The sequence below is a fragment of the Dipodomys spectabilis genome, unplaced genomic scaffold (genome assembly GCF_019054845.1).
Source record: "Dipodomys spectabilis isolate Male_0828 unplaced genomic scaffold, ASM1905484v1 ptg000030l, whole genome shotgun sequence".
NCBI classification, from domain to species: domain Eukaryota; kingdom Metazoa; phylum Chordata; class Mammalia; order Rodentia; family Heteromyidae; genus Dipodomys; species Dipodomys spectabilis.
This window is the reverse complement of record NW_024870707.1, coordinates 10,117,793-10,139,720: the sequence shown is the minus strand read 5'-3', so window position 1 is coordinate 10,139,720 and position 21,928 is coordinate 10,117,793. Positions and strand designations below refer to the sequence as shown.

The following is a 21,928-nucleotide window of genomic DNA, read 5'->3' as shown; positions in this document are numbered from 1 at the left end:
CCTCCCGCCTCAAATCTCGTTCCGGCCGAGGCTTTTCCGCCGCGTCTTCTCGCTAAAAGCACCGCGCAACTAGTCCCTGGGGGAAGGAGGGGAGTACGGAACGTGGCGCCAGCCAATCCCAGGCCACTACGGCGCAAACGGTGTTGACTGGCTCTTCAGCTCCAGCCAGTGAGAGGACGCCTCCCTCCTACGTCATAGAGTTGGCCCCGCCCTATCTCCTCCCTTCTGGCCTCCGAGCTCACTCCGCGCTGTAACAAACGAAGTGCGCGCTTCGACACCTCACAGCTCGCCGGACTCCGCCGCCATTTCCTCGCCCGGCCTAACGGTTCGGCCAATCCCAGGGCGCAGCGAGGAAGACTAGCGCTCTGCCAATCGGAGGCCGGCGGCTGCGACCCTCCGCCCCGGCTTGGCCCAATCCGGGCCGCGGCCCCGTCGCCCCCCCGCCCCCGCGGCGCCCTCTCTCCTCCCTCTTTGTGCGTCTCGCGCCGCCGCCGCCCGCCGCGTGAGAGGACGGGTTCCCCGCGCTCCGCGGCCGCGTAGTCGGGTCCCCTCCCCCCCTGGAAGGTTCGCGAAGGAGAAGCCGCCACAGCGGAAGAGGAGCTGCTGGTGCCGGTCCCCGGGGGCGCCATGGCGACCGGAGCGAACGCCACGCCGCTGGGTAAGCTGGGCCCCCCCGGCCTCCCTCCGCTTCCCGGGCCCAAAGGGGTCTTCGAGCCGGGGCCTGCGCCCGGGGCGGGGCTGCTGGCGCCCGGGCCGCCGCCGCCTCCGCCCGTGGGCTCGATGGGGGCCCTGACCTCGGCCTTCCCCTTCGCGGCGTTGCCGCCGCCGCCACCGCCGCCCCCCCCGCCGCCCCAGCAGCCGCCGCCGCCGCCTCCGCCGCCGTCCCCGGGCACCTCGTACCCGCCACCGCAGCCGTCCCCCGCGCCGCCGCTTTACCAGCGCGTGTCGCCGTCGCAGCCGCCACCCCAGCCGCCGCGTCAGGACCAGCAGCCGGGCCCGGCCGGCGGCGGAGGAGGTGAGTCGGGCCGTGAGAGCGCGAGAGGCGTCGCGCGGACGGGCCCGGCCGGCGGAGGGGCGCGCGGCGGCGGCGACGGCGGCTGCACGCGGCAGGGGCGCGCGCGCGCGCTCGTGGGAGGCCCGGGCGGAGGTGCCCCAGGGCGCGCGCGCGGCCTGGTTCCCGAGGCCTCGAGTGCGCACGCGCGCCGCGGGAGGGAGGTGGTGGGAGGAAGGGAGGCGGAGTGCTCTGCGCAGTCGCAGTCTGATACCCTGGCTTGGTGGCGTAACTCTGGAAGCCGGGTAGTTCCATCTTGTGCCCCCGATCCGATGGGGTAGAATTGTCAAATGGGGGGTATATGATGGGTGCCGTGTAGGGTGGAAAGGCCTGCTGATATAGCGAAACGATTCCCTTTTTGGTTTTAGAAGAAACAAAGGGGAATACCCAGAATATTTACCTTGGAGAAGCTTTAAAAGGTTTCAGGGAGTAGTTAGGTTCAATCTTTTTTCTCCTCATTGTCTCAAAAGACTTTTAATTCCTGGGAAGTACAAAAAAAAAAGAATTCCTGTGGGAAATACAAGGAAAGGAAATTTAGCTGTTACTCGTTTTGGCTTAAATATTTTGTTCTTGAATACACTAGTGAAGAAAAGAAACAATTGAGGTTTGCACTGAGTGCAGTATAGTGTGTTAGTGCTCTTTTAGACAGGTGACTGGTGGGAAGAGCCAGCAGTTTCTGATTACTGCTTTGTTATAGCCTGTTCGTGATGCTTCAGTTTTTGTCTTGCTAGACTATTTGACATGTCAATTATATGTATCTCTTTCATACTTTAATTTGTGTGGGGGGAGGGTGGCGCAATCCTGGGGCTTGAACTCAGCACTCTTCCACTTGAGCCACAGCACCACTTCCAGCTTTTTCTGTTTACGTAGTACTGAGGAATTGAATCCGGGGAGGGCTTCATGCATGCTAGGCAAGCACTCTACCACTAACCCACAGTCCCGTTATTAGTTACCATGTTGGGGGCTTGGGTGTGTGTGGCTCAGTGATGGAGTGCCCATGAGCCATATGCGAGGACCTGGGTTGATGGCACTGGTTGATACACTGAGGGGGTGAGAAGGGAAGGAAGTTCTTCCAGAAAAAAAAACTTACATATGTGAAATAATGGTTTTAATACAGAATCAGATACCCCTATGGCGGCAGAGTGTTTGCATCTTTGGCTTCAGGTTTATCTTCCATTCACTGTTTAACGTTAGTCTGCCGAAGTTCTGTATGATATGTTACGGCTGCTGAACTTGTTAGTAGTTAAATGTTTGCTGGTCTGTATTTGTATCTGATGGACTTTGTCTGCCTTTTAGACTTTCCAAGCAAGAAGCGGAAGCGGAGCCGCTGGAATCAAGACACAATGGAACAGAAGACAGTGATTCCAGGCATGCCCACAGTTATCCCCCCTGGACTTACTCGGGAGCAAGAAAGAGCTTATATAGGTAAATACACGTTCTGTATCTAAGCACTTTTTTAGATTGTTACTGTTAGTATTTTTTTTGAGTTACACATTTGTTAAGAAGTTAGAGGCTTTAGCGTTCTTTGTTGAGACTACTTATGATCAGGTGTACTTTCATGACTTCGGTGTAACCCTTCAGATTTTGCTTAGTGAGTCCTGCATCAGCAGCTCCTTGTTCTGATCTGTTCCTAACAGCAGTGTTCTCCACAAGTGCCAGGAAGGTAGCAGGACCCACTTAGGAGTAAGTAGCCTCTCTAGTCAGCAGCTAAACGTTTTCAGCTGCTGTGCATTGCCAGTTGATGAGGTGAGTGTCATCTGCCTCTCTGGACAGGCCCCAGTGGAGAACACTGCAGATGTGTCGTTTTAAACCAGGTACCTTTTTCACAGCATGACCTTTTACTATAATTTCATATTCCTCCCTTCCCCTAAAATGTGGTTTTACTTTTTATAGGTACCAAACAGTTTGAACAAAAAGTGGCTCTGAAAGTGTACTTACAGTTTACCCCTTTTACTATTTTGTTGAATTTAACCTTCCCTTCAGCATCTGGTTTGGGCTTTGCAGAGCTGTCTTAAGATGAAGGCTCTTTGTATTTACTACTAAAGGACTCTACTGGGAAGGACTATACTGCTTGATATGAAATGATGTGTTAGGATAAAAGATCTCGGTTGGGAGATGTCAAGAACTAAGAGTGGCTATCCAAAATGTAACTTGAATTAACCTAAAAATTATTTCTTTAATGCAAGGTCCCTAATGCAAGGTTATGTATATACATGTGTGTGCAACTGTCTTGAAAAGGTGCACTAGATGAACATTTCCTACTAACCAAATAAACATCTCTTTGGAAGAAATTTGATCTAAGATTACTTCCTGCTACGAGGCTTTGTGTGGCCTTTACAAACAAAAAGCTTCAAGGCCAGCAAGGTCTGAATTTGGAGGTTCTTAATTTCCTTTTCTTGGATGGAGGTCAGTCTTGGGACTTGATCTTGGGGCTTGAGTTGGCTGTCCCTGAGCTTTTTTGCTCAAGGCTAGTGCTCTACCACTTGGGCCAAAACTCTGTTTCCATCTTTTCTTTTTGGTGCTTAATTGGAGAGGAGTCCCACAGAGTCCCACTTTACTGCCCAGGCTGGCTTCCTACTGCCATCCTCAGATCTCAGTCTCCAAGGATTACCCGTGTGAGCTACCTGCACCCAACTAATTTCCTGGTTTTTTAATTGCTGGGAATTTTGAGGCATTGAAATTATCTCCTGACTACTACTACTTTCTCCCTATTCCTGTTTACTTCCATCCAACCTCTTAGGTCTCATCAGATCATTGTTGGAATTTTTTTCTTTTTTTTTCTTTTTTTTTTTTTTTGTCAGTCATGGGGCTTGATCTCGGGCCTGAACGCTGTCTCTCAGCTCAAGGCCAGCATTCTACCACTTGAGCCACTATGCCACTTCTGGTTTCTGAGTTTTTGATTTTTGTTTTTTTTTGTTTTTGAGATGAGTCTCATGGACTTCCTGCCTGGCTGGCTTTGAATCTTGATCCTCAGATCTCAGCCTCTTGAGTAGCTAGGATTATAGGTGTGAGCCACCGGCGCCCAGCTACCATTGTCAGATTTTATAGCCTTGTGGAATGCTCCTAGTATAGTCATCGCCAGAACACGTATGTGAAAAATGGGGAAAATGAAATTTAGAACTCCAATTCTCTTATCATAGAGGTCTGTCTAGTAATGCACCCAGTCCTAAGAACTACTTACAGCTTTCATCAAAGTAGATGAATTAAAGCAGAGGCTGTTAGAGATACTGCCGCAAGAAAAATGCAACCCTTGATTTAATTTTTGGTATGAGCTGTTCATGTTTAGCCCCCTCCTCCTCAAATGTCAACAACTCTTCCTGCAAAGTTACTTGATTACAAAGTCAACTTACCTAGCAAGGAATTGGGTATCTTTCTCATCTTCTATTTTCTGTGGTACATACTGTCTCATCCAGAATGTCTCCAATGCCTTTTTTTTTTTTCTGGTCGGTCATGGGGCTTGAACTCTGGGACTGGGTGCTGTCCCTGTGCTCTTCAGCTCAAGGCGAGTGCTCTACCGCCTGAGCCTTAGCAGCACTTCTGATTTTCTAGTGGTTTATTGGAGATAAAAGTCACAGTTTCCTGCCCAGGCTGGCTTTGAACTGTGATCCTCAGATCTCAGCCTCCTGAATAGTTAGGATTACATCTTTTTTCTTTTTTTGGTCACTTGTGGGACTTGAACTCTGGGCCTGGGCGCTGTCCCTGAGCTCTTCAGCTCAAGGCAAGCACTCTACCACTTGAGCCACAACACCACTTCTGGTTTTCTGGTGGTTAATTGAGATAAGAGTCTCACAGACTTCTGTCTGGGCTGGCTTTTTGAACCTCGATCCTCAGATCCTAGCCTTCTACGTAGCTAGGATTACAGGTGTGAGCCACCTGCGCCCAGCCTCCCAATACCATTATTAATGAACTTTGATTTCTTCAGGGTTTCAGTGTAAGGTTGTCATGTTAAGGTCTTGTGGGACATGCTTAAAATTTGAAGAACATTTAGAGACAGATCTACATCAATTCTGTCTTGGAAATAGCTCAACTTTAGCTCAACCCAATAAGATTTGTTTTTACTAATGATGCCCATTCAGAGATCTAGGATACTACAAAGGTAAGGAGCAGGAGGTTATTCAGCACATTGAAAATCACTCTGGCTCTGCAGCCCCATTACCTGTTACCTTTCCCTGAAGTTTCAGACAATTTCTGTGAAATTTTGACTTTTTTTTTTTTAATGTAGCCTCAGGTCAAGGCCTGAAGGTCATATACATTTTTCTTTTTTTTTTTTTTCTTTTTCCTGGTTGTGGGGCTTGAACTCTGGGCTTGGGTGCTGTCCTTCAGCTTTTCAGCTCAAGGCTAGCGCTCTACCACTGAGCCACAGTGCCACTTCTGGTTTTCTGAGTAGTTTATTGGAGATAAGAGTCTCATGGACTTACCTGCTCGGGCTGGGCTGGGCTGGCTGGAACCTCGATCCTCAGATCTCAGCTTCCTGAGTAGGATTAACGACATGAGCCACCAGCTCCTGGCATATACATTTTTCTTGACCCATGTTTTCTATCTTTACATACCTCCTTCTTAATAGTAGGTCTTCAGATAAGCAACTAGCACCTTATGCCTACTGGTTTATGAAAAGGTATATGGTTTGTCATTTAATAAAAACTGTCTACTGAGAGATCTGAATGTACAGGTCTAATGGTACAGAAAGCAAATGCACAGATTTCTATAAGGTGTTGAAATGGTTATTAAATGTCTTGTTTAAGGAGTTTTAACCAGGTCTTCATGAAAACATGTTCAACTGGTATTTTTCCTTGTCCCATTGTTAATTGGGTCTCATTTTGGACTGTTTAATGAAAAGAAAATACTCAATTTGGTGGGAACCAGGTTACCGGTGATATGATATATGGTGTTGGCTCTGAGTGCCAGTTGTAAGCAATCATTGATGGGGAGGGAGAGGTGAATCCTTCTAATAATTGTTTTGATGTTAGCCCTAGTGAAGAGTCTTCACTGCTAACCCCTCTTCCAACAAACTGTTTGCTTCCTTAAGTGATAACCATTTTGAAGTGAAAAACACTATAGATGTAAATGGACTCCTGCCAATAGGTGGTTGGGGGTTTTTGCCTCAATGTGTTCACTGATCAGTCGTCCCTTTCAAAGTCTCCGAGTTCTTCATGCTTGTTGTTGAGATTTGAGATGTTTTTTGGTAACATTGTCTTTTTTCCATCCTTTTTTTTTCTTTCCTAACCTGGTTTCTTCCAGTGCAACTGCAGATAGAAGACCTGACTCGTAAACTGCGCACAGGAGACCTGGGCATCCCCCCTAACCCTGAGGACAGGTTGGGAAACAGTTTTAACCAGCTGACAGTAACGCTTTTACCTTTTTTCTCAATACATTTTACTGGTGGCATCATATTGTGTATGAGTTCAATAAAATCCTAGTTAAGATTGGTGCTCTGACCATTTTGGGACTAGGGTTTGATTAGCAGTATATATATGGTCAGTCAACAGTTAGAAAATTGGAATGAAACTTAAATACTGAGAGAATAAAAAGTTACAGGAAAATGGACAACTGGTTTCTAATTGGTAAGCATGTAGATTTTAACCTGATTTACCACCCTTAAAAGACAGTGAAAGATGACATTAAACCTCTTCAGTACCTGCTTTGGCTGAAAGCTTGAGGGCATAGTTTTTTTCACAGGAACATAATTGTAGGGATTAAGAATATTTTTGAGTATTACTGAATTTGAGCAGGCCAGAAACACGGATGACTTATTGCTGGAGTCTTCCTGTTCCTGTTTTTGAGATGAGGTTTCTAACCAACTTGCTTCATTGCCAATTAATTTTCAGACTTGGCTGTTGCCCTGGGGGCTGGTGGGAGGGGCCAGAATAGTCTATAATTTGTTTTGGTAAGGCAAGCAACCAATCCTGTTACTCTATTTTTTAATAGAGGGAATGTGGGCCTCAAACAGCTGTGGTACTATCATTACAGTTTAGTTTTTTTCTCCCTTCTGAGAAATAAAAAGATTGTATGAGGGAGGTGAATTATTGGCTGATCTTTGAACAGCTTAAGTCTAGTCATTTAATAAAAACACTGCTTTTTCTCACTGGAATATTTTAGTGCATGCAGAATAATTTCTTGGAAAAGTAGTGAGTTTTGGCTTTTCGTACCCAATTAATAGCTCATTAAGTCAGGAAGATGATATATTGACTCCCAAGAAGTCACTCAAGCATGCATCTTTCTGCTGTCCTTTGCCAAGAAACAAATTGACTTTTTCCCCCCTGATATTGACTAATTTTACTTACTAAATTTGTTTGTTTTTACTTATAGATTTTGGTTGGAAAGTTGTGTTGAGTTCTATATTTTTTGTTTGAAGATTTTTTTAGCTTTTTTAATTTTTAAAAAATTCACATTGTAGGTTATAGACCACAACTGTTCAGTGCCTTTTTGGCCTTTCTCCCTTTAATAATATGTCCACAGGTTACCAGGAAATTCTTCCAAAGATTGAGTTTTTAACAAACCTTTGCCTCCTGGATAACTGGGATTAGAGTTTAGTTGATCCATCCAGTGCCTATTCTAGGTGAAGAAGTTTGCCAGTCTAACCTAGATTATTAGCATTTTTTTACCTTTAACTTCCACACTTTGGGAAGAGGTTAAATTGTTGTGATGCCTTTAAAAGGCCAGTTTGGTACAACTTGTTTTGGTGAATAGCCAGAGATGCTTAATTCTAGACAAACTTGGGGTTTAGAAATGTTAAGTATGTTAGAAATAAAACCAGAGCAGAGTTTTTCCTCCCTTGTGTTCAATTTTGAAAGAGGCTCTTGTGCCTGATTGGTTTTGTTTTTGAGCCCAGGTTGGAGGGAAATACATGAGTTTCTTACCTTAATAAGATGGTTTCTTAAGGTGTATTGAAATTAAGCCACTTTATAATGCTCTTTTAATGTTGTTTAACTTAAACAGTTAAAAATGTCTTAATAATCTGTTGTAGACTTAAATGTATAAGATGATAGTCTAATGAGCTGGGGATACATTTGGTTGTGTTCACTATCACTGGATTGTGCTAACAGTTTATATAAATGCTAGAAACGGAGGTGTCATTTAGCGTCATTAGCCATGAACAAACCTGACCTTTTATTCCATCGTGTGTGTAACGTGGTATGACATGGTTCCCTTTAGGCTGAAGACAGTGGGAGCAGCCGAGTTCAGTCCTTGCTCTCCAACTAGGCAAAGTTCTCTCAACTAAAGCCAAGGGTATAGGAGTCTGGACTACTTTCAGGATGTTTTTTTTTTTAATAACCTGATCCACATGGTTTTTTCCCTTCTTGCAGCTGCTACTAAATTTCCATACAGAATATCAAGCTTATGGTCCTTTTTGTAATCTCAACTCAGTTCTAGGAGTGTAACTTCTCTTTTTTAAATAATTACCGCAAAAAGCTAGCTGTAGTAAACTGACCATTTTATCATTACTATTTTTGTTTTTGTTTTTTGTTTTTGTTTTTTTGCTTATAGCATCAGCATTTTATTACTCAAAAAATGAAAGAAAAATCTGCTTTCTGGAATTGTAAACTGGTGGAGAATGATAGGTTTCCCCTTGCTGTTGGCAGGTTCAGACCCTAGACAACTATTTGACCCAATCTGCATTGGCAGCCTCTTGCAGAAGCTGCTTTAGCACTTTTAACGGTTTTCTCTACCCAGACTCCCCACTTCGAACAGCCAGAAACAGGTTGTCTACCGGGCCTTGGACACAGCCAGCCAGGCCATTGAAGGAAAAGCAGAGACGAAGCCTTGCACCATCTCTCTCCATTGTGGGGGGGGCCAAGTAGCTGCAGTAGCTTGAGTCCCAGCTGCTTTGGGTGAAAGAGCTCGTGTTTACTAAGTGTCAGGGGTGTAAGATGCTCTTCCTGATAGGCATGAGCTCTCCAAGGATTAACAGTTGACCTAAACTTGAGGTGTTTGAATGGTTCATCAGGTTGGATTATTGGAATTTTTTTTCAAACCAAAGAAAATTCATATTGTTAAGGTTCCAGAGAACGATATTACTGTCCTTGCCATTTACAGCCCAAATACTGTCTTCTAAAGGACAATTCTCCCCACCCCTGTCACTTTTAGAAGCATCCCTCATTTTTTTTTTCCTTTCTCATATACACTGCAGTTCCCTTAATGCTAAGCCAGCTTTCATCTCCCCATTCCACACGATCTTGAATAGCACACGTTATGGTCGGTTCCTCCGAAGAGTATTGTTAGGGTCTGAGAGGCAGAAGGGCTGGGAAGACTTTGTAGTCCATGTGGGAATGAGGGAAGTTGAGGTGGAGCAGTAATGAGGTCTGTTTCCCACAGGTCCCCTTCCCCTGAACCCATCTACAACAGCGAGGGGAAGAGGCTTAATACTCGAGAGTTCCGCACTCGCAAAAAACTCGAGGAAGAACGGCACAACCTTATTACAGAGATGGTTGCCCTCAATCCTGATTTTAAGCCACCTGCAGATTACAAGTAAGCAGAGGAGTGGGCTAGTTAGTCTAGGGACAGCATGCAAGTCATATATGACCTGTTGGGGCAGTTTTGTAAAAGTACTCATTTCTTTTTTTGTGTATGCTGGTACGGGGGTTTGGGACTGGGCACTAATTTTTAGCTTTTTTACTCAAGGCTTGTACTGTACCACTGAAGTCACAGTTCCACTTTTGGCTTTTTGGTAGTTGAGAGAAGAATCTTAGATTTGTCTGCTAGGGCTGGCATTGAACCTCGAGCCCTATGGCTTAGCTTTTAAGTAACCTGGATTGTAGGTGTGAGCGACCAGTGCCCAGCAGAGTTTGTACATGTATCACAGATTTGTTCAAGTAGACCTATAGGTTTTAGTTATCTATGTCACTTCCCGTAAGTGTGCAGAAGGTGATAATCTCTTTCTTCTTAGACCTCCAGCAACACGTGTGAGCGATAAAGTAATGATCCCCCAAGATGAATATCCAGAAATCAACTTTGTGGGGCTGCTCATTGGACCTAGGTAAGTAACTAAACTGTGTAGTATAGAGTTCCTTTAGAATCTGTTAACACCCATCTTATGAGGGCCACTGTGTTTAGCTCCTTCTTTTGCTAGAAATTCTTGTTGATATTTGCCCATTTACTGCAGAGAAGTGAAATCTTTTTTTTTTTTTTTTTTTTCCTATCATGGGGCTTGAACTCTGGGCTTGGGTGCTGTCCCTGTGCTCTTCAGGTCAAGGCGAGCACTCTACCACTTGAGCCACAGTGCCACTTCCGGTTTTCTAGTGGTTTATTGGAGATGAGTCTCAAGGAAAGGCGCGATCCTCACATCTCAGCCTCCTTAGTAGCTAGGATTACAGGCGTGAGCCGGCGCCCGGCTAGAAGTGAAATCTTGAGATTTGTTGGGGGTAATCTGAAAGTATAGGTTACAAAACTCTGTGGAAAATCTTGCTGTTTCTTTATACTTGCAGATTCCCACAAATGCCTACTCAGCCCAGTCTCTGTTCTTTCTGGAGTATGACCTTGTGTTATAGATATAAATACAGATCTTTCTTGCTTCTTCTGATAGAGGGAACACCCTGAAGAACATTGAGAAAGAGTGCAATGCTAAGATCATGATCCGGGGAAAAGGGTCTGTGAAAGAAGGGAAAGTTGGACGCAAAGATGGCCAGATGTTGCCAGGAGAAGATGAGCCCCTTCATGCCCTAGTTACTGCCAATACAATGGAGAATGTCAAAAAAGCAGTAGAACAGGTGAGTGGTGGGCCCAGAAAGAGCCTCTTACCAGAACTGTAAGTAGTTGTCAAATACTTTAGCAAGTGACTGACTGGCTGTTGTGTCTATACTAGATCAGAAACATCCTGAAACAGGGTATTGAGACTCCAGAGGACCAAAATGACCTGCGGAAGATGCAGCTTCGGGAGTTGGCTCGCTTGAATGGCACACTTCGGGAGGACGATAACAGGTAGTGATTGGTGTAGTGGAGGCTCTGTAGGATCGAAAGAGTCTATGGAAGTAGAGGGGATGTCCACATACTCTTGAGTTGATTACTTTTTTCCTTAACAGGATCTTAAGACCCTGGCAGAGCTCAGAGACCCGCAGCATCACTAATACTACAGTGTGTACCAAATGTGGAGGAGCTGGTCACATTGCTTCAGATTGCAAGTTCCAGAGGTGAGAAGCAACCATTCTGGTAGCTTCCTGGCATTCTGTGGTATATAAGACACACATTAACTGTAGTTGTTGGTTTCATGCACCAAAGCGGAGCACACTTTAAGAGACCTGTGATGTTGAGTTATAGCTCAGGAGGATTAGAAAAGCCATATAGAAGTCTACTGTTTTATTGACTTGCCTTGACTGGAAGCTTGCATGTCATTGGTTATATTTTCACTGGGACTCAATATTCATATTCACTACCTTTGCTGCTTTAAGATTTGTTCAATACCAAGCAGTCAGCTGGGTACTGGTGGCTCATGCTGTAATTCTAGATACTCAGGAGGCTGAGACCTGAGGATTGTAGTTCAAGGCCAGCTTGGACAGGAAAGTCCGTAAGACTTCCAGTTAACCACCCCCAAACAGAAATATAGCAGTGGCTTAAGTGATAGAGGCTCAGCCTTAAATGAAAAGGCTGAGAATGCAAAGCTCTGAGTTCAAGCCCTGATACAACACATACTACTGAGGACAGGATTTGACCAATTAACAACCTGTGAGAGCTGGTGCCTGCGGTTCATGCCTATAATCCTAGCTACTCAGGAGTCTGGGATCTGAGGATCACGGTTCAAAGCCAGCCCCGACAGAAAAGTCCATGAGACTCTTATCTCCAATGAACCACCAGAAAGTCAGAAGTGGTCCTGTATGTAGCTCAAGTGGTAGAACACTAGCTTAGAGCAGAAAGGGGCTCAGGGACAGTGCCCAGGCCCTAAGTTTGAGCCTCACAACCAACAGGAAAAAAAGCCTGTAAGGGTTTTGTTAAGGAGAGTATTATAGTTACTTCGATGATGCATTGATTGCCTTTCGCTCAGGCTGGGAAGGTAGGGTTTGATAAACCCGTTGGTCCTAGCCATTTAGAATGTCAGCTGTAGCTGGTAGTTAATGTGATTGAGTCATAGAATTGGGTCACTGACTAGATGGCAACTAGTGAGTGAATTTTTTTTTTCTCTCCTTTTTGTGTTCATCCTTTAGGCCTGGTGACCCACAGTCAGCTCAGGATAAAGCAAGGATGGATAAAGAATATTTGTCCCTCATGGCTGAGCTAGGGGAAGCCCCTGTTCCTGCATCTGTGGGCTCTACCTCTGGGCCTGCCACCACACCCTTGGCAAGTGCACCTCGGCCTGCTGCTCCTGCCAATAACCCACCTCCTCCGGTGAGCCTTAGGACTGGGTCTCTTGGTCTAGCTTGCCCATGCTCTTCTACAGAGACTGGGAGCTATGGCCAAGGGTTTTGGGTAGAGTGATGGACATGGCTGGCAACACTGTTCTTCTGGAATGTCTGGCCGGTGTAGGTACCTCTCATTTTGGGAGTCCTCATCCTTGTGTTTTGGTCCTGTGACATAGCCAGAAGAACAGTGTTGCCACCAGGGGAGCAGGCCAGGGACGTGAGTGGGAAATGCTCTCACCTAGTCTCTCATGTCCACCACCCAGAGCCGCCCACCCTGGATGAATTCTGGACCTTCAGAGAGTCGGCCCTACCATGGCATGCATGGAGGTGGTCCTGGTGGGCCTGGAGGTGGCCCCCACAGCTTCCCACATCCATTGCCCAGCCTGACAGGTGGGCATGGTGGACATCCCATGCAGCACAATCCAAATGGACCCCCACCTCCTTGGATGCAGCCACCACCACCTCCGATGAACCAGGGCCCCCACCCACCTGGGCACCATGGCCCTCCTCCAATGGGTAAGTAAGTGTCAGACCAGAAACCTTGGGGCTTTGGGACAGGTGACTTGAGCTAGAAGCAGTGCTAGTGGGGGGTAGGTAGTTTTTGCCAGGTCTGTTGGCTTTGCAGAGGAAGCAGGATTGTTGGGCTCAGGGAAAACTTTTTGTGTGGATGGGCTCAGAGGCAGGGCTTTCATAAGGACAGTGACTCAAGCTATGTGAGGAAGCTGTTGGGGAATATATTCCATGGCCAGTTCAAATGTCCTGCTAAGTCCCTGCTCTTTCCTTCCATCAAGATCAGTACCTGGGAAGTACGCCTGTGGGCTCTGGGGTCTATCGCCTGCATCAAGGAAAAGGTAACCTTGTCAGCTTGCTTTGAGTCTCCACTGAGGCCTGGGAGTTGAATGTGAACAGGGGCTCTGGCTCAGGTCTGGTTCTCTGAGGTTTCACCTGTATCCCACCTCCCTTGCAGGTATGATGCCCCCGCCGCCTATGGGCATGATGCCACCGCCGCCGCCGCCTCCCAGTGGGCAGCCCCCGCCCCCTCCCTCTGGTCCTCTTCCCCCATGGCAGCAGCAGCAGCAGCAGCCTCCGCCACCCCCTCCGCCCAGCAGCAGTATGGCTTCCAGTACCCCCTTGCCATGGCAGCAAAGTGAGTGGAATATTTTGGGCTTATGGGGGTGGGTGGTATGGGGCTTAGGTCTGAGAGGCAGAAGACTCATGGGCAGGAGACACCTTGGCATGTCTTGGTGGGGGTTGGAAGTGAGGCCATCCAGCCCAAGGGGGGATATCTTGGGGAAGAGAGCTGATGTTTGGTGTGGTTGTGACTGGGAGAGATTCGTGGGGACTGGAGGGGAGCCTGCTATTGCAGGTAGGGCGCCAGAAGTCCAGGCTCTCACCAGCTAAGTGAGCTGCTGGCTGGCTAGACCTTGTGTGCAGGGTCATAATGGGATGGTGCATGCATGCTCTGGAGGGGGCTGTGATTGGGCTAGAGCGACTGCAGAGATGGGGGCAGTGGGGAGAGAGCAGTGGCCTTGGTGTTGAATGTGCCGTTCGGTGGTGGCGGTGGCGGCTGGGCGGAGGGATGTCAGAGCCGGTTCTTGTGTCTGGTATTTTACCTTCAGCTCCTCCAGGGGCATTGGTGACAAAGGGCTTACTTTGTTAAGCCCAGAGACCTTGAGGCTGACCCCCAGGGTAGTCCTGCCCACCCCTCCACTCCCCATCACCAGGACAGCCCCAGCCCGCCCGCCCCCCACCACCGTACCGCATGCCAAGCAAGGAGCAGGCGCCCCTCATCCCCCATCCCAAGGCAGCAGCCGCAGAGAGCCGCGGTGTGCCCCCCGCGCGTGTGACCTTGGGCTTCTTTACCACCCCAGATACGACGACTACCACCACGAGCGCTGGCACAGGGTCCATCCCGCCATGGCAACAGCAGCAGGCGGCTGCCGCAGCTTCTCCAGGAGCCCCTCAGATGCAAGGCAACCCCACTATGGTGCCCCTGCCCCCCGGGGTCCAGCCGCCTCTGCCGCCCGGGGCCCCTCCCCCTCCGCCGCCTCCACCACCTGGTTCCGCCGGCATGATGTATGCCCCGCCCCCCCCTCCTCCGCCTCCCATGGACCCTTCTAATTTTGTCACCATGATGGGCATGGGGGTGGCGGGCATGCCACCCTTTGGGATGCCTCCAGCTCCCCCACCGCCTCCACCACAGAACTAGACTTGGTTTTTTAAGAAAATATATATTATATAGAGAGAGAACTGGTCTCGTTTAAACACGCCGAACCTCACCATATGGAGCCAGACATTGGGACGCACGCATGTGATTGTGTGCACGCATGTGTGTGTGTGCACTCACTGGGCTGGGCCAAGCGACTGAGGACTCGCTTGGGAATGCGCAGGCAGTAGTAGGGGCGCCAGCTTGGGCTCTTCTGGCGCCCCGTAGCATCGAGTGTCTTCTTTGTCTTTCTCTCCTCACCCAACTCCCTTTGCCTCTCCCCAAACCGGGCCACCAGGATCCCTCCCCGCAGCGGCGATGGCCCGAGCCATGAGAGTGAGGACTTTCCGCGCCCATTGGTGACCCTTCCAGGCAGACAGCCTCAGCAGCGCCCCTGGTGGACAGGATGGTTCGGCAAAGCAGCCTGAGTTATTTTTGTGGACGGAATCGGAACACGCTGGCTCCATATCGTGATATTTTTATTAATTTTTTCTTTTTCCTATTTTTTCTTTGTTACTTTCTTATTGCTTCCTTTCTTCAGACTCCGTCCAAGGAGATGCTCTCCCCGGTCTTCTGCTGCAATTAGATCCTTTCCCTTGTCTCCGTTCCTCCATCCCTTGCTAAGGAAAGGGGAGCAAATGGTTCTAGGCACAGGCTTTGACCATTACTGTCAGGCTGGGGGAGGGGGTGTCCTTTGGTTAAGTTTTTCAAGGTGCCATAGCCACCCCCAGAGATGTTTTGTCTTTTTTTAAGTGTGCAATTTGTTGCCACAGTTGTCAAGTCTTGTGAAATGTGAAGTTGCTGAGGGTGGGTTAATCTCCAGGCCCAGGATCCACATCACTCTGCACTCCTGCCAGCAGTAGGTGGCTCAGCACAAGCTTCTGGCTGGCCAGTGGGCCTGCCCTGCCGGCCTGCATGGAGTCCTTTCTCTGCTCCTGACCACCTAAGCTGCCTCAGAGGCCATTTGTTCCTCTCCTTCCTGGAAAGCTTTTTCTGTTTTATTTTTATCCCAAATGTCTGAATGTTTTGCCGTGTCTAGGGGTTTGAGCCCCTTGTTCTTTGTTCTGCTTCTTTTGCCCCCCTTCCCTCTTCATGGAGTGATTATGTTGACAATGTGTAGCGCACGTTCTCTTCACTGGTTTATCTACAGAAATTTCTCTGGGCTTTTTTTCGGTGTTTGATTCAATCAACACTGCGCTAACGGGGGGATGTTCCATTGAATAAAAGAGCAGTGTGGTTTTCTGGGTCTGTTTATTTTCTTTTAAAAAGAGAAGGTGCTGCTATCACGTTGTAGCAGCACCAAAGTCACCTTACCTTGTGTTCTAGCACCTGGCCCCAGCTTCTCTTTTTCTTGGAGTGAAGCCACAGGACATGAACTGAGGAAACCTTCCACTCACCTGCCGCCTCCTATGTGGCTGGGTTGGTGGGAACGGTGTGTGAGTGGCTCTGCTATCTCCCCTTCCCCTTCACAGAGCTGATAACTAGCCTTACCCCTCGTGGCCACCCGTATCTCCCTGGAGTCTTGTCTTCTAGAAGGCCTTTTCCTAGGGTTTGGATCTCTACATTTGATGGGCTCCAATTGTGATATGCTTGTGAGCTGCCACCTGATTAAGGCCTTGGGCCTGGGGAGGCATCAACACTAAAGGTCACACCAACTAATCTTGCCTGTCAGGCACAGAGCAGCTAAAATTAAAACCGCCAAGTGTCTTTTTCTTTCTCTGCTGGTGGCTTGCATCATGCCAGCACTGCAGGTCTTTGGGAGGAGTGACAAAATAAAAGTGCCCCTCACACTTGGGAGGCGCCTCTTACAAAGGGGGCCTTGGGCTATCTAAACAGATTCAGTGTTTCATTGTGGCAACAGGAAAACACATGGAAATCTCAGGTTCTGTGTCAGCTCCGGTGTTGCGGGGTTGAGAAGAGCAGACACTTGACTAAGGGCTGCAGGGCTTGAGGAACCCAGAGAAGCAGGCACGTTCCTTCCCTAACCAGGTCCTTAACTGGGGAGGGGAGGAGTATATGTACATTTTTCCCACTTTGTCCTTAACTGACTTGGAACTAGGGCCTTGCTGCCCTCTTTGACCTTGGCTTTACCTCATCGCTTCCCCCACAAGCTTGGTTTCCCTGGTGGGCTCATTGGGCGGTTAATTAGCTCTTTGAAGCTCTAGAAGCAGCAAAGTGGCGCTATGTGGGTTTTAGAAATAAAATCAATAAATGACTTAACCACAGCCCAGCTGTCTCTTGACTCCCCTGGGTCCAGCTTGCTTGTGCTCCCTCCCTTTCTACTCCCTGCAGTTTCTGTTAAGATTTTGGGGAGTGTTAAAACTGTGGCAGAGAAGATAGAATGGAAGTTCTGAAATAGCTCTGCACACTTAGCTACAGCAAGTGTAGTAGCAGTATGAGGAGCTAGGAAACACCCATGCCCCCTGAAAACCCTCATTCCCATTGTGACAGGGCTGTCTGCCCCGGTCCCATTTCTGCTGCTACAGCAGTGTCCCCACACCCATCAAAGCTTGGTGAGGGGCATGCCAGGTGGGAAAGGAAAGGTCAGCATGAGAGCTGTGTTACTTAGACCCAGCCAAGTGCTCTGTAGAAACCCAAGATTGGTCCCAACAGAGAGGCCAAGGTTTCTGGTTAGAAACTTAGTCAGACATAAACAACCTTAAGTTAGTTCAGGCAAGGAACTGTCCCTTGAAGGTTCTTGGAGATATGAAAATTGATGCCAGGCTGGGGCATGTAGAATGAAAGGCTGTATAATGGTGTCTCCCTAGGGTAGAGAGCCTGGAGACAGCCCAAGGGAAGGCTGCTGACGACAGGACAGACAACCCACAGGAAAGCCGCTTGGGGACATTAGAATTGTGTATGCAGTTGGATAGAGGAGCTTTCCTGTCAGGAAGTTACAGGATGGGGTTTTGATGGCCTGTTCTATGTAGATCCTATCCCAAATGGCTAGGCTGAGGAATTGTCCTTTATACATTATTTCAAAAATCAATGGCAAGGCTGGGAAGGTGGCTCAGTGGTAGAGTGCTTGCCTCACATGCATGAGAGGCCCTGGGCTCTATTCCTCAGCACCACATAAGCCGAAAAAGCCAGAAGTGGCGCTGTGGCTCAAGTGGTAGAGGGGGTAGCCTTGAGCTGAAGAGCTGAGGGACAGCGCCCAAGCCTAGAGTTCAGGCCCCAGGACCGACAGAAAAAAAAAGTGGATACAGAGGTAGGGAAGCTTGGTGGTAGGATGTTTATTTAGTATATATTACACCCTGGGTTCTGCCACCAGCACCTCAAAAGTGGAAGTAGAAAAAGTTATGCATAGTATGCACTGTGTGTGTGTGTGTGTAGTATATTTCAGGAGTTTCTTGCCGTCCTCTCTGCTTGGAGTCCTGGCATCATGGAGCAGGGCAGTGAGCCTGGGGTAGGCTAGAAAGGCTTGCAGGTTGGAGGCGCCAGGGCTGGGTCTGGTGTAGCTTTGAAAGCTTCAGAAACAATTTGGCCTTCCCAGAACCAGGCTATCTAGCAGCTGTCGAGCTGCTCAAGAAAATAACTCAAGAACCAGTCTGCCCCTTCAAGATTAGGAGGCAGTAACTGGATGAGGCAGGGCTTGTAGTCTCATTCAAGAGTACATTTGAAACGATGCTGGTGACTCAGGCCTGTAATCCTAGCTACTCAGGAGGCTGAGATCTGAGGATCATGGTTCAAAGCCATCCTGGGCAGGAAACTCTGTGAGACATTTATCTCCAATAAACCACCAGAAAACCAGAAGAGGTGCTCAAGTGGTAGAGCACTCGCCTTGAGCTGAAGGGCTGAGGGACAGCTCCCAGTCTTAGAGTTCAAGTCCCACGACCAATAAAAAATAAATTTGATAAAAAGGAGTCCAAGGCATAGAAAGGCAAAGCATCCAGCTTAATGCTACAGAGTCAAGCAGTGTTGGGGTCAGGACAGCATCAGTGAACGGGGACAGCCAAAACATAGAAGGGGCTGGGCACGGGAGACACACCTGTAATTGTAGCTACTCGGGAGGCTGAGATCAAAGCTAGCCTGGACAGGAAAGTCCATGAAATTTACCTCCAATAAACTACCAGAAATGGCACTGTGGCTCAAGTGATAGAGTGCTTGTCTTGAGCTGAATAATTCAAGGACAGGTGCCCAGGCCCAGAGTTCAAGCCCCTGACTGACCCCCAAAAAAAGAAAGCATAGAAGGGCCGTGAAGCTAGCAGTCCCCACCCACGATGGGTAGGAAGGCAACAGGCCTCTGTTTATAAGGGAGGGCCAGGCACAAGCACTGGACCTGTTGAGTTTCTGCCTGTGTGGTCACATGGGAGGAGGGAGAGGAGAAGGGAGGAAAAAGGCCTTCAGTCACTCACTTAGCACAGCAGTGCACTATAGGGAGACCTGAGGGTTATTACCTGGCATTTTTTTTTTTATTAAGTTTTAGCAAGGATTTAATTTAGGGTAAAGTAGAAATGGGGGGGGGGGGCGGATGGGGAAAGCTGGTCAGGCTGAGATCAAAGCCAGCCATGGCCGTAAATTCCATGAGACCCTTAGCGCCAATTAATCACAGAAAAAGCTTTAAAGTGGAGCTGTGGCTCAAGTGTAGAGTGCTAACCTTGAGCACAAAAGCTCAGGAACAGGGGCCAAGCCCAGAGTTCAAGCCCCAGGACTAGCCATGGGGGGAAAAAAAACATTGCCTCTCATGTGGGAGATCTATAGCCTTTATGGGGTGCACACTGTGTGTGTGTGTGTGCACGCGCGGGCGCATGCCAGAGCCTTATTATGGTTGCTGGGCTTGCTTGATCAGCTGGTACTCTACCATTTGAACTACACATCCAGCCCAGGTTTTTGCTGTCTAGGAGAGAGCATCTCATGGACTTTTCTGCCTGGGCTGGCTTTGAATGATTCTCAGATCATAGGCATGTCCAGCTTATAGGGTTTTGTTTTTGTAAGTAGTAGGGCTTGAACTCAGAGCCTGGGGACTGTCCCTAAGCTTTTTGCTCAAGACTAGTTCTCATAACACTGAGCCACAGCTCCACTTCCATAGCTTATAGCTCTTTTGTTTTAATACTGAGGCTTGAACTCAGGGCCTCATGCTCTTCAGTGGAGTTTTTGCTCAAGGCTGGAGCTCTTCCACTTGAGTCACACTTCTACTTGGCTGTCTTGTTTTTTTGCTGGATAATTGGAGGTAAGAGTCTCACAGACTTCTCAGGCTGGTCATGATCCTCAAATCTCAACTTCCTCAGGATTACAGGTATGAACCCCAGCACCTATATTCTTTTTTCTTTTTGTCAGTTGTGGGGCTTGAACTCTGGGCCTGGGCGCTGTTCCTCAGCTCTTCAGCTGTAGACTAGCGCTCTACCACTTGAGCTTCAGCCCCCACTTCTGCTTACGTGGTGCTGAGGAATCGAACCAAGGGCCTCATCCTTTCCAGCCCCTGTAAGAGGTTTTATTGAGATACTCCATACATGTATATGACATTTTTTTTGGGGGGGTCCATTTGTGGGGCCTGAACTCTGGGCCTGGGTGCTGTCCCTCAGCTCTCTACCACTTGAGCCACAGCGCCACTTCCGGCTTTTTTCTTTTTGCTTATGTGGTGCTGAGGAATCAAACCCAGGGTCTCATGCATGCAAGGCAAGCGCTCTACCACTGAGCCACCTTCCCAGCCCCCATGACATTCTTTAATCACATTCAACCCTCTGTTACCCTCAGAGCTCATTCCCATCCCCCAGGAATGGTATTTTGAGAGAGTGGATGATGCTTCAGTTTCTCCCACCCTATACACCTACAGGACTACAGTACCCAGAGGGCCCTGCTCCAGGCTGGAACCTCAGCCAAGAGCTTGGCTGTAATCTGACCCATCCTGGAAAAGGTCATTCAGAGCTCCTTGAAGGACAGCAACAGGGGGTACTCAGAGCCACTTAGCTTGGGTGAGGGTGGGGCCAGAGAAATGGGAGTGCCTCAGGGGACCTCCACCTATACTATTCCCTGGAGCCCAGAGTCCTAGATCAGGACATCTGCCCAGCATTCTCTTGCACTAGGCTGCACTTCAGGACACACTTTTAGCTCCTGCTTCTCATCACACACAACATACACACATACCCCATACAAAGCACACACACCGAGTCTCCCCACGAGAGTACAACTACCAACCCAGTGAGGGCCACAGTAACCAACCTACTGAGAGCTGCTCTAAAGAGTGCTCATCCTCCCTGTGGTTTGTACGTAACTAGCAATCCTAGCCAGGAGCCAGTGGCACAATGCCTGCAATGCCAGCTAGTCAGGAGACTGAGCTCTGAGGATCTCAGGCAGGAAAGTCCATGAGATTCTTTTCTCCAATTAATCACTAGAAAACCAGAAATGGCTCTGTGGCTCAAAGTGGTAGAGTGAAAGAGCTTAGGGAGGGCTGGGAAGGTTGCTTAGTGGTAGAGCGCTTGCCTTGCATGATCAAGGCCCTGGGTTCGATTCCTCAGCACCACATAAGCAAAAAGAAAAAAGCCGGAAGTGGCCCTGTGGCTCAAGTGGTAGAGCGCTAGCCTTGAGCTGAAGAGCTGAGGGATAGTACCCAGGCCCCACGACCACCGGACCAAAAAAAAAAAAAAAGAAAGCTTAGGGACAGCGCCCAGGCCTGGAGTTTAAGCCCCACAACCACCAAAAACAAACAACTCCCCCCCCCCCCCAAATCCTACTGCTTCAAGAAGAGGAGGATGGGGGGGGCGGGGAGGGAGGATGGGAAGAGATGGGAAGGGGAAACAAAGGAGGAGGCTACAATGCTTGATAAGAAATGTACTCATCTTGCCCATATAATTGTAACCCCTTTGTACAGTATTTTCACAATAAAAATAAAAATAATTAAAAAAAAGAAGGATGTGTGAATTCTGAAACCTGGCCCACATGACAGCCCATTGGTCTCTCAGACCTGATGCAGGGTCCACAGTTCAGTCCCACTTTTTTTTTTTTTTTTTTTTTTGGTCCTGGGGCTTGGGCGCTATCCCTCAGCTCTTCAGCTCAAGGCTAGTGCTCTACCGCTTGAGCCACAGTGCCACTTCTGGTTTTCGAGTGGTTTATTGGAGATAAGTCTCACGGACTTTCCTGCCTGGGCTGGCTTTGAACCGTGATCCTCATGTCTCAGCCTCCTAAGTAGCTAGGATTACAGGCGTGAGCCACCGGCGCCCAGCAGTCCCACCTCTTATCTGTACACTAAGAGAAGGACCCAGATTTGGGAAGCACCTTAGACAAAGAAAGACACAGCTAGCAGGCTCCAGTCAGGCTTTGGGCCTTTCAGCTCAGAGTTCTGCCTGTAGTAACTTTCCCGTCTCCAAACCCTACAGAGAGGAGACTGGAGAAGTGGGTCAGCACAGG

General features: G+C 48.4%; 1 protein-coding gene across 11 annotated transcripts; it reads left to right on the top strand.

Annotated features, from left to right (window-relative positions):
• The first annotated feature begins 241 nt into the window (after window positions 1-241).
• Window positions 242-15,824, top strand: Sf1 (splicing factor 1). Of its 11 annotated transcripts, none has more exons than XM_042676261.1 (14): window positions 242-658; window positions 2,348-2,476; window positions 6,290-6,365; window positions 9,365-9,517; window positions 9,936-10,025; window positions 10,572-10,755; window positions 10,851-10,966; window positions 11,068-11,175; window positions 12,184-12,364; window positions 12,621-12,894; window positions 13,170-13,229; window positions 13,346-13,525; window positions 14,250-14,454; window positions 14,883-15,824. In XM_042676261.1, the coding sequence occupies exons 1-14, from the start codon at window positions 628-630 to the stop codon at window positions 15,010-15,012; spliced, it is 1,917 nt and encodes a 638-aa protein (XP_042532195.1). In that variant the 5' UTR covers window positions 242-627; the 3' UTR covers window positions 15,013-15,824. The 11 variants fall into 11 exon arrangements, with proteins under 11 accessions (XP_042532195.1, XP_042532200.1, XP_042532194.1 ...); XM_042676258.1 differs by having other exon boundaries at window positions 273-1,015; XM_042676263.1 differs by having other exon boundaries at window positions 280-658; window positions 12,621-12,898; window positions 14,883-15,010.
• Window positions 15,825-21,928: the final 6,104 nt, after the last annotated feature.